Source organism: Oncorhynchus masou, chromosome 14, assembly GCF_036934945.1.
Source record: "Oncorhynchus masou masou isolate Uvic2021 chromosome 14, UVic_Omas_1.1, whole genome shotgun sequence".
Taxonomy (NCBI): Eukaryota; Metazoa; Chordata; class Actinopteri; order Salmoniformes; family Salmonidae; genus Oncorhynchus; species Oncorhynchus masou.
This window is the reverse complement of record NC_088225.1, coordinates 37481232-37494288: the sequence shown is the minus strand read 5'-3', so window position 1 is coordinate 37494288 and position 13057 is coordinate 37481232. Positions and strand designations below refer to the sequence as shown.

The window sequence follows — 13057 nt, the reverse complement described above, 5'->3', positions numbered from 1 at the left end:
AGTGATTTTTCCCATAGATAGGCCAGCTGCAAAGTCAAAATTGTAAAAATTCAAGAAAACATGTTTAATTTTTTTGTCCCTCCATCCTCCTTTTTCTCTCGCTCCCTCTCTTTCCTCCTCCCTCTCTTTCCTCTCCTTCCCTCCCTCTCCTCCTCTCCTCTCCCTCTCTCCTCCTCCCTCTCTCTCCTCCCTCCTCTCTCTCCTCCTCCTCTTCTCTCCTCCTCCCTCCCTCTCCCCCCCTCCCTCCATGTCTCATAATTTCAGTTCCTGTCTCTGTGTAGTGATGGTTCTGCAGGCCAGCAGGAAGCCAGCAGAGGTGAATAGCTGTGTTCCACTAGAGATCCAGGACAGGACCAGAGACCAGCCAAACAGGATCTGGACCCCCTCCATATTGACCCCCATCTGCTCAGCCAGACACAGAGCCTCCTGGAAGACTGCAGCAGAGTAGGCCATGTACACACTCACCCCTGTTAGTGAGGACAGAGCTGGAGGGAGGGAGGAGGGAGGGAGGGAGGGAGGGAGGGAGGAGGGAGGGAGGGAGGGAGGGAGGGAGGAGGGAGGGAGGGAGGGAGGGAGGGAGGAGGAAAGAGAGAGAGAGAGAGAGAGAGAGAGAGAGAGAGAGAGAGAGAGAGAGAGAGAGAGAGAGAGAGAGAGAGAGAGAGAGAGAGAGAGAGAGAGAGGGAGGGAGGGAAATAGGAGAGAAATGGGGGAAAGGAGTGTGTTTACTGATAAAATACCAAATGACAGGGACAAATTAACCACTAGGGAGACACATACTGACCACTAGGGAGACACATACTGACCACTAGGGAGACACAGGGACATACTGACCACTAGGGAGACACATACTGACCACTAGGGAGACACAGGGACATACTGACCACTAGGGAGACACATACTGACCACTAGGGAGACACAGGGACATACTGACCACTAGGGAGACACATACTGACCACTAGGGAGACACATACTGACCACTAGGAGACACATACTGACCACTAGGAGACACAGAGACATACTGACCACTAGGAGACACAGGGACATACTGACCACTAGGGAGACACAGGGACATACTGACCACTAGGAGACACAGGGACATACTGACCACTAGGAGACACAGGGACACACTGACCACTAGGGGACACAGGACATACTGACCACTAGGGAGACACAGAGACAAACTGACCACTAGGGAGACACAGGGACATACTGACCACTAGGAGACACAGAGACATACTGACCACTAGGAGACACAGGGACATACTGACCACTAGAGAGACACATACTGACCACTAGGAGACACAGGGACATACTGACCACTAGGGAGACACAGGGACATACTGACCACTAGGAGACACATACTGACCACTAGGAGACACAGGGACATACTGACCACTAGGGAGACACATACTGACCACTAGGAGACACATACTGACCACTATGGAGACACAGGGACATACTGACCACTAGGGAGACACATACTGACCACTAGAGACACATACTGACCACTAGGGAGACACATACTGACCACTAGGAGACACAGGGACATACTGACCACTAGGAGACACAGGGACATACTGACCACTAGGAGACACATACTGACCACTAGGAGACACAGGGACATACTGACCACTAGGGAGACACATACTGACCACTAGGGAGACACAGGGACATACTGACCACTAGGGAGACACAGGGACATAATGACCACTAGGGAGACACAGGGACATACTGACCACTAGGGAGACACATACTGACCACTAGGGAGACACATACTGACCACTAGGGAGACACATACTGACCACTAGGGAGACACAGGGACATACTGACCACTAGGGAGACACAGGGACATACTGACCACTAGGGAGACACATCCTGACCACTATGGAGACACAGGGACATACTGACCACTAGGGAGACACAGAGACATACTGACCACTAGGGAGACACATACTGACCACTAGGGAGACACATACTGACCACTAGGGAGACACAGGGACATACTGACCACTAGGGAGACACAAACTGACCACTAGGGAGACACATACTGACCACTAGGGAGACACATACTGACCACTAGGGAGACACATACTGACCACTAGGGAGACACAGGGACATACTGACCACTAGGGAGACACATACTGACCACTAGGGAGACACATACTGACCACTAGGGAGACACAGGGACATACTGACCACTAGGGAGACACAGGGACATACTGACCACTAGGGAGACACATACTGACCACTAGGAGACACAGGGACATACTGACCACTAGGGAGACACATACTGACCACTATGGAGACACAGGGACATACTGACCACTAGGAGACACATACTGACCACTAGGGAGACACATACTGACCACTAGGGAGACACAGGGACATACTGACCACTAGGAGACACATACTGACCACTAGGGAGACACAGGGACATACTGACCACTAGGGAGACACAGAGACATACTGACCACTAGGAGACACAGGGACATACTGACCACTAGGAGACACATACTGACCACTAGGGAGACACAGGGACATACTGACCACTAGGGAGACACAGGGACATACTGACCACTAGGGAGACACATACTGACCACTAGGGAGACACAGGGACAAACTAACCACTAGGAGACACAGGGACATACTGACCACTAGGGAGACACATACTGACCACTAGGGAGACACAGGGACATACTGACCACTAGGACACATACTGACCACTAGGGAGACACTACTGACCACTAGGAGACACAGGGACATACTGACCACTAGGGAGACACATACTGACCACTAGGAGACACATACTGACCACTAGGGAGACACAGGGACAAACTAACCACTAGGGAGACACAGGGACATACTGACCACTAGGGAGACACATACTGACCACTAGGGAGACACAGGGACATACTGACCACTAGGGAGACACAGAGACATACTGACCACTAGGGAGACACAGGGACATACTGACCACTAGGGAGACACATACTGACCACTAGGAGACACAGGGACATACTGACCACTAGGAGAGACACATACTGACCACTAGGGAGACACAGGGACATACTGACCACTAGGGAGACACAGACTGACCACTAGGAGACACAGGGACATACTGACCACTAGGGAGACACAGGGACATACTGACCACTAGGGAGACACAGGGACATACTGACCACTAGGGAGACACATACTGACCACTAGGAGACACAGGGACATACTGACCACTAGGAGACACATACTGACCACTAGGGAGACACAGGGACAAACTAACCACTAGGAGACACAGGGACATACTGACCACTAGGGAGACACAGGGACATACTGACCACTAGGGAGACACAGAGACATACTGACCACTAGGAGACACACACTGACCACTAGGGAGACACAGGGACATACTGACCACTAGGGAGACACAGAGACATACTGACCACTAGGGAGACACATACTGACCACTAGGGAGACACAGGGACATACTGACCACTAGGGAGACACAGAGACATACTGACCACTAGGGAGACACAGGGACATACTGACCACTAGGGAGACACATACTGACCACTAGGGAGACACAGGGACATACTGACCACTAGGGAGACACAGGGACATACTGACCACTAGGGAGACACATACTGACCACTAGGGAGACACAGGGACATACTGACCACTAGGAGACACAGAGACATACTGACCACTAGGAGACACAGGGACATACTGACCACTAGGGAGACACAGAGACATACTGACCACTAGGGAGACACATACTGACCACTAGGGAGACACAGGGACATACTGACCACTAGGGAGACACAGACTGACCACTAGGGAGACACAGGGACATACTGACCACTAGGGAGACACATACTGACCACTAGGGAGACACAGAGACATACTGACCACTAGGGAGACACAGAGACATACTGACCACTAGGGAGACACAGGGACATACTGACCACTAGGGAGACACATACTGACCACTAGGGAGACACATACTGACCACTATGGAGACACAGAGACATACTGACCACTAGGGAGACACAGAGACATACTGACCACTAGGGAGACACAGGGACATACTGACCACTAGGGAGACACATACTGACCACTAGGAGACACAGGGACATACTGACCACTAGGGAGACACAGGGACATACTGACCACTAGGAGACACATACTGACCACTAGGGAGACACAGAGACATACTGACCACTAGGGAGACACAGAGACATACTGACCACTAGGGGGACACATACTGACCACTAGGGAGACACAGGGACATACTGACCACTAGGGGGACACATACTGACCACTAGGGAGACACAGGGACATACTGACCACTAGGGGGACACATACTGACCACTAGGGAGACACATACTGACCACTAGGGAGACACATACTGACCACTAGGGAGACACAGGGACATACTGACCACTAGGGAGACACATACTGACCACTAGGGAGACACAGGGACATACTAACCACTAGGGAGACACAGAGACATACTGACCACTAGGGAGACACAGGGACATACTGACCACTAGGGAGACACAGGGACATACTGACCACTAGGGGGACACATACTGACCACTAGGGAGACACATACTGACCACTAGGGAGACACAGGGACATACTGACCACTAGGGTGACACATACTGACCACTAGGGAGACACAGAGACATACTGACCACTAGGGAGACACATACTGACCACTAGGGAGACACATACTGACCACTAGGGAGACACATACTGACCACTAGGGAGACACAGGGACATACTGACCACTAGGGAGACACAGGGACATACTGACCACTATGGAGACACAGGGACATACTGACCACTAGGGAGACACAGGGACATACTGACCACTAGGGAGACACATACTGACCACTAGGGAGACACAGGGACAAACTGACCACTAGGGAGACACATACTGACCACTAGGGAGACACATACTGACCACTAGGGAGACACATACTGACCACTAGGGAGACACAGGGACATACTGACCACTAGGGGGACACATACTGACCACTAGGGAGACACATACTGACCACTAGGGAGACACAGGGACAGACTGACCACTAGGGAGACACAGTGACATACTGACCACTAGGGAGACACATACTGACCACTAGGGAGACACAGGGACATACTGACCACTAGGGAGACACAGGGACAAACTGACCACTAGGGAGACACAGGGACATACTAACCACTAGGGAGACACAGGTGGAAAGGGAAAAATCATCACATTGTTCTGACTCAAAGGTCATAGTGGTTAGAGTGTAGATGTGGCAGGTAGCCTAGTGGTTAGACTGTAGAGGTGGCAGGTAGCCTAGTGGTTAGAGTGTAGAGGTGGCAGATCGCCTTGTGGTTAAGAGTGTCCTGGCAGGTAGCCCAGTGGTTAGAGTGCTGGCAGGTAGCCTAGTGGTTAGAGTGTAGAGGTGGCAGGTCGCCTTGTGGTTAGAGTGTAGAGGTGGCAGGGTAGCCTAGTGGTTAGAGTGTAGAGGCGGCAGGTAGCCTAGTGGTTAGAGCGTTGGGCGGCAGGTGGCCTAGTGGTTAGAGTGTAGAGGTGGCAGGTCGCCTAGTGGTTAGGTGTACAGGCGGCAGGTCGCCTAGTGGTTAGAGCGTTGGGCGGCAGGTGGCCTAGTGGTTAGAGTGTTGGGCGGCAGGTGGCCTAGTGGTTAGAGCGTTGGGCGGCAGGTGGCCTAGTGGTTAGAGTGTTGGGTGTCAGGTAGCCTAGTGGTTAGAGTGTTGGGTGTTAGGTAGCCTAGTGGTTAGAGCGTTGGGCGGCAGGTGGCCTAGTGGTTAGAGCGTTGGGCCACTAACCAAAGGTTGTTAGATCAAATCCCCGAGCTGACGAGGTAACAATCTGCCGTTAAATAACGATACAATAAATACCTGTAGTCTAAGTCTTGTGAAATCCACAGATTAGGACAAAATCAATTCATTTTAATTGACTGATGTACTCATATGAACTTTCACTCCGTTGTTGAAATGATTACTGTTCAGTGTACTTTCAATATAAATGAGTGGAAAGTGGTCGGTATAGTATATAAACTGTCGTGGTTTGGTGGTGAGGCGTGTATAAGGTGTAGGGTATAAGGTGTAGGGTATAAGGTGTAAGGTGTAGGGTATAGGGTATAGGGTATAGGGTGTAGGGTGTAGGGTGTAGGGTATAAGGTGTAGGGTATAAGAAATAGGGTATAGGGTAAAAGGTGTAGGGAGTAAGGTGCTTACCTCCCAGTAGTAACAGTACACCAGTCATCAGCATTAGTAGGTAAGCTCTGGAGTTAAGGGTGTAGGGTGTATGGTATAGGGTGCAGGGTTTAGGGTATAACATAGAGGGTATAGAGTGTAGGTGTAGGTGTAGGGTGTATGGTGTAGGGTGCAGGGTTTAGGGTATAACATAGAGGGTATAGAGTGTAGGTGTAGGTGTAGGGTGTAGAGTGTCGGGTATAGGGTATAGGCTATAAAGTATAGGGTGTAGAGTTTAAGGCATAGGGTATAAGGTGTAGGGTATAAGGTGTAGGGTATAAGGTGTAGGGTATAAGGTGTAGGGTATAGGGCATGGGGTATAAGGTGTAGGGTATAGGGCATGGGGTATAAGGTGTAGGGTATAAGGTGTAGGGTATAGGGCATGGGGTATAAGGTGTAGGGTATAAGGTGTAGGGTATAGGGCATGGGGTATAAGGTGTAGGGTATAAGGTGTAGGGTATAGGGCATGGGGTATAAGGTGTAGGGTATAAGGTGTAGGGTATAGGGCATGGGGTATAAGGTGTAGGGTATAGGGCATGGGGTATAAGGTGTAGGGTATAAGGTGTAGGGTATAGGGCATGGGGTATAAGGTGTAGGGTATAAGGTGTAGGGTATAGGGCATGGGGTATAAGGTGTAGGGTATAAGGTGTAGGGTATAGGGCATGGGGTATAAGGTGTAGGGTATAAGGTGTAGGGTATAGGGCATGGGGTATAAGGTGTAGGGTATAAGGTGTAGGGTATAGGGCATGGGGTATAAGGTGTAGGGTATAAGGTGTAGGGTATAGGGCATGGGGTATAAGGTGTAGGGTATAGGGCATGGGGTATAAGGTGTAGGGTATATGGTGTAGGCTATAAGGTATAGGGTGTACATTATAAGGTATAGGGTATATGGTATAAAGCACAGGTTATAGAGTTTAGGGTATAAGGTGTAGGGTGTAGAGAATAAGGTGTAGGGTGTAGAGTATAAGGTGTAGGGTGTAGGGTATAAGGAATAGAGTATAAAGTATCTTGTATAGGGTATAAGGTAAAGGGTATAAGGTATAGGGTGTAGAGTATAAGGTGTAGGGTGTAGGGTATAAGGTGTAGGGTGTAGAGTATAAGGTGTAGGGTGTAGGGTATAAGGTGTAGGGTGTAGAGTATAAGGTGTAGGGTGTAGGGTATAAGGAATAGAGTATAAAGTATCTTGTATAGGGTATAAGGTAAAGGGTATAAGGTATAAGGTGTAGGGTAATAGGGTGTAGGGTGTAGGGTATAAGGTGTAGGGTGTAGGGTATAAGGAATAGTGTATAAAGTATCTTGTATAGGGTATAAGGTAAAGGGTATAAGGTATAAGGTGTAGGGTAATAGGGTGTAGGGTGTAGGGTATAAGGAATAGTGTATAAAGTATCTTGTATAGGGTATAAGGTAAAGGGTATAAGGTATAAGGTGTAGGGTAATAGGGTGTAGGGTGTAGGGTATAAGGTGTAGGGTGTAGGGTATAAGGAATAGTGTATAAAGTATCTTGTATAGGGTATAAGGTAAAGGGTATAAGGTATAGGGTGTAGAGTGTAGAGTATCAGGTGTAGGGTATAGGGTGTAGGGTGTAGGGTATAGGGTGCTTACCTCCCAGTAGTAACAGTACACCAGTCATCAGCAGTAGTAGGTAAGCTCTGGAGGTAAGGGTATAGGGTGTAGGGTGTAGGGAGTAGGGTGCTTACCTCCCAGTAGTAACAGTACACCAGTCATCAGCAGTAGTAGGTAAGCTCTGGAGGTAAGGGTATAGGGTGTAGGGTGTAGGGAGTAGGGTGCTTACCTCCCAGTAGTAACAGTACACCAGTCATCAGCAGTAGTAGGTAAGCTCTGGAGGTAAGGGTATAGGGTGTAGGGTGTAGGGAGTAGGGTGCTTACCTCCCAGTAGTAACAGTACACCAGTCATCAGCAGTAGTAGGTAAGCTCTGGAGGTAAGGGTGTAGGGTGTATGGTATAGGGTGCAGGGTTTAGGGTATAACATAGAGGGTATAGAGTGTAGGTGTAGGGTATAGGGTGTAGAGTGTCGGGTATAGGGTATAGGCTATAAAGTATAGGGTATAACGTATAAGGTGTAGGGTGTAGAGTGTCGGGAATAGGGTATAGGGTGTAAATTTTAGGTTGCAGAGTTTAAGGTATAGGGTGTAGAGTTTAAGGTATAAGGTATAGGGTGTAGAGTTTAAGGTATAGGGTATAGGGTGTAGAGTTTAAGGTATAGGGTGTAGAGTTTAAGGTATAGGGTGTAGAGTTTAAGGTATAGGGTGTAGAGTTTAAGGTATAAGGTATAGGGTGTAGAGTTTAAGGTATAGGGTATAGGGTGTAGAGTTTAAGGTATAGGGTATAGGGTGTAGAGTTTAAGGTATAGGGTATAGGGTGTAGAGTTTAAGGTATAAGGTATAGGGTATAGGGTATAGGGTATAAGGCATATGGTATAAGGCATTGGGTATAGGGTGTAGAGTATAAGGTATAGGGTATAACGCATAGGGTAAAGGGTATAAGCTATACGGTGTAGAGTGTAGAGTATAAGGTGTAGGGTATAGGGTGCTTACCTCCCAGTAGTAACAGTACACCAGTCATCAGCAGTAGTAGGTAAGCTCTGGAGGTAAGGGTATAGGGTGTAGGGTGTAGGGAGTAGGGTGCTTACCTCCCAGTAGTAACAGTACACCAGTCATCACCTCTGGAGTCATCAGCAGTAGTAGGGTGCTAAGCTCTGGCCAGTCATCAGCAGTAGTAGAACCCCCATCAGTCCCCAGTCCCCCCTGACAACCATGATGATCATGCTGAGAGGAAGCAACACCATGAATGTCCCATGCATATCTGAGAGGGGGGAGGGAGGGAGAGAGCGAAAACATAAATATGCTGTAACGCACTTTCTTGAGAGAGAGAGAGAGAGAGAGGGAGAGAGAGAGAGAGATGGAGAGAGGGAGAGAGAGAGCATGAGGGAGAGAGAGAGCGTGAGGGAGAGAGAAGGAAGCGATTCCCAAACCTTCCATAACAAAGCCATCACCTACAGAGAGATGAACCTGGAGAAGAGTCCCCTAAGCAAGCTGGTCCTGGGGCTCTGTTCACAAACCCAAACAGACCCCACAGAGCCCCAGGACAGCAGCACAATTAGACCCAACCAAATCATGAGAAAACAAAAAGATAATTACTTGACACATTGGCAAGAATTTAAAAAACACTACTGGGTGAAATTCCACAGTGTGACATCACAGCAGCAAGATTTGTGACCTGTTGCCACGAGAAAAGGGCAACCAGTGAAGAACAAACACCATTGTAAATACAACCCATATTTATGTTTATTTATTTTCCCTTTTGTACTTTAACCATTTGTACATCGTTACAACACTGTTATATATACATAATATGACATTTGTAATGTCTTTATTTTTTGGAACTTCTGTGAGTGTTTACTGTACACTTGTATTGTTTATTTCACTTTTGTTTATTGTCTACTTCACTTGCTTTGTCTGTCTGTCTGTCTGTCCCCATGGGATTTACACACACACACACACACACACACACACACACACACACACACACACACACACACACACACACACACACACACACACACACACACACACACACACACACACACACACACACACACACACACACACAACACACACACACACACACACCAAGGTACCACAGGGATGCTTATCTGTCCCAGAACCGTGGGGTCTAATCTCATCTAGAAACCTGGGCTTGTGTTGCTGTGGAGGTGGTTATGTTTTTTTGATTAGATACTAATTAATTCTACAGTACCTGTTCGTGTTTCTGAGGTCAAATCATTGTTTGTGTAACTACATGTGTGGGAGTATGTGTGTGTGTACTGTATCTCTATCATTACCTACAATTAACTGGACCCAACTAACCCTGTCTGTTACTCGCCATTGGCTCTCTCTCTCTCTCTCTCTCTCTCTCTTTCTGTCCTTCTGTCTCTCTGTCTCACTCTCACTCTCTGTTTCTGTCTCTGTCTCTCTGTCTCTCTGTCTCTCACTCTCTCTCTCTGTCTCTCTCTCTCTCTCTCTCTCTCTCTCCCAGTATCATTATGCCTTGTAGATCAGCGAGCAATAATCATAAAGTCATTTAATCCACTTTACGTCGATTGTAAACCTACAGTCCATCCTCCCCTTTCAGCTCACAGTCCACCCTCCCCTTTCAGCCTACAGTCCACCCTCCCCTTTCACCCCACAGTCCACCCTCCCCTTTCAGCCCACAGTCCACCCTCCCCTTTCAGCCCACAGTCCACCCTCCCCTTTAACCCCACAGTCCACCCTCCCCTTTCAGCCCACAGTCCACCCTTCCATTTAACCCCACAGTCCACCCTCCCCTTTCAGCCTACAGTCCACCCTCCCCTTTAACCCCACAGTCCACCCTCCCCTTTCAGCCTACAGTCTACCCTCCCCTTTAACCCCACAGTCCACCCTCCCCTTTCAGCCCACAGTCCACCCTTCCATTTAACCGACGACTCATTGCGAGCTCACAGAACAGTGCTCCGGGCAGCCGAGCGGAAATGGAGGAAAACTCGCCTCCCTGCGGACCTGGCATCCTTTCACTCCCTCCTCTCTACATTTTCCTCCTCTGTCTCTGCTGCTAAAGCCACTTTCTTCCACTCTAAATTCCAAGCATCTGCCTCTAACCCTAGGAAGCTCTTTGCCACCTTCTCCTCCCTCCTGAATCCTCCTCCCCCTCCCCCCCTCCCTCTCTGCAGATGACTTCGTCAACCATTTTGAAAAGAAGGTCGACGACATCCGATCCTCGTTTGCTAAGTCAAACGACACCGCTGGTTCTGCTCACACTGCCCTACCCTGTGCTCTGACCTCTTTCTCCCCTCTCTCTCCAGATGAAATCTCGCTTCTTGTGACGGCCGGCCGCCCAACAACCTGCCCGCTTGACCCTATCCCCTCCTCTCTTCTCCAGACCATTTCTGGAGACCTTCTCCCTTACCTCACCTCGCTCATCAACTCATCCCTGACCGCTGGCTACGTCCCTTCCGTCTTCAAGAGAGCGAGAGTTGCACCCCTTCTGAAAAAACCTACACTCGATCCCTCCGATGTCAACAACTACAGACCAGTATCCCTTCTTTCTTTTCTCTCCAAAACTCTTGAACGTGCCGTCCTTGGCCAGCTCTCCCGCTATCTCTCTCAGAATGACCTTCTTGATCCAAATCAGTCAGGTTTCAAGACTAGTCATTCAACTGAGACTGCTCTTCTCTGTATCACAGAGGCGCTCCGCACTGCTAAAGCTAACTCTCTCTCCTCTGCTCTCATCCTTCTAGACCTATCGGCTGCCTTCGACACTGTGAACCATCAGATCCTCCTCTCCAACCTCTCCGAGTTGGGCATCTCCGGTGCGGCCCACGCTTGGATTGCGTCCTACCTGACAGGTCGCTCCTACCAGGTGGCGTGGCGAGAATCTGTCTCCTCGCCACGCGCTCTCACCACTGGTGTCCCCAGGGCTCTGTTCTAGGCCCTCTCCTATTCTCGCTATACACCAAGTCACTTGGCTCTGTCATAACCTCACATGGTCTCTCCTATCATTGCTATGCAGACGACACACAATTAATCTTCTCCTTTCCCCCTTCTGATGACCAGGTGGCGAATCGCATCTCTGCATGTCTGGCAGACATATCAGTGTGGATGACGGATCACCACCTCAAGCTGAACCTCGGCAAGACGGAGCTGCTCTTCCTCCCGGGGAAGGACTGCCCGTTCCATGATCTCGCCATCACGGTTGACAACTCCATTGTGTCCTCCTCCCAGAGCGCTAAGAACCTTGGCGTGATCCTGGACAACACCCTGTCGTTCTCAACTAACATCAAGGCGGTGGCCCGTTCCTGTAGGTTCATGCTCTACAACATCCGCAGAGTACGCCCCTGCCTCACACAGGAAGCGGCGCAGGTCCTAATCCAGGCACTTGTCATCTCCCGTCTGGATTACTGCAACTCGCTGTTGGCTGGGCTCCCTGCCTGTGCCATTAAACCCTACAACTCATCCAGAACGCCGCAGCCCGTCTGGTGTTCAACCTTCCCAAGTTCTCTCACGTCACCCCGCTCCTCCGCTCTCTCCACTGGCTTCCAGTTGAAGCCGCATCCGCTACAAGACCATGGTGCTTGCCTACGGAGCTGTGAGGGGAACGGCACCGCAGTACCTCCAGGCTCTGATCAGGCCCTACACCCAAACAAGGGCACTGCGTTCATCCACCTCTGGCCTGCTCGCCTCCCTACCACTGAGGAAGTACAGTTCCCGCTCAGCCCAGTCAAAACTGTTCGCTGCTCTGGCCCCCAATGGTGGAACAAACTCCCTCACGACGCCAGGACAGCGGAGTCAATCACCACCTTCCGGAGACACCTGAAACTCCACCTCTTCAAGGAATACCTAGGATAGGATAAAGCAATCCTTCTCACCCCCCCCCTAAATGATTTAGATGCACTATTGTAAAGTGGCTGTTCCACTGATGTCAGAAGGTGAATTCACCAATTTGTAAGTCGCTCTGGATAAGAGCGTCTGCTAAATGACTTAAATGTAAATGTAAATGTAACCCCACAGTCCATCCTCCCCTTTAACCCCACAGTCCACCCTTCCATTTAACCCCACAGTCCACCCTCCCCTTTCAGCCAACAGTCCACCCCCCTTTTCAGCCCACAGTGCACCCTGTCTTGTTTGTACTATATAGAACTCTTTCATAACGTTCTATAAAGAACTATGAAAAACAAATACTATATATTACACCAAAAAGGTTTGTTGTGGTTCCAACACTTTTTGGTGCACTATAGAAC

The 13057-nt window shown here is 49.5% G+C and overlaps 1 protein-coding gene across 1 annotated transcript; it reads right to left on the bottom strand.

Annotated features, from left to right (window-relative positions):
* Positions 1 to 241: 241 nt before the first annotated feature.
* LOC135553793 (transmembrane protein 114-like) lies at positions 242 to 9085 on the bottom strand. Its single transcript, XM_064985739.1, has 3 exons — positions 8997 to 9085; positions 8820 to 8866; positions 242 to 485 (listed from the first exon to the last, which is right to left on the bottom strand). The coding sequence occupies exons 1-3, from the start codon at positions 9083 to 9085 to the stop codon at positions 253 to 255; spliced, it is 369 nt and encodes a 122-aa protein (XP_064841811.1). The 3' UTR covers positions 242 to 252.
* Positions 9086 to 13057: the final 3972 nt, after the last annotated feature.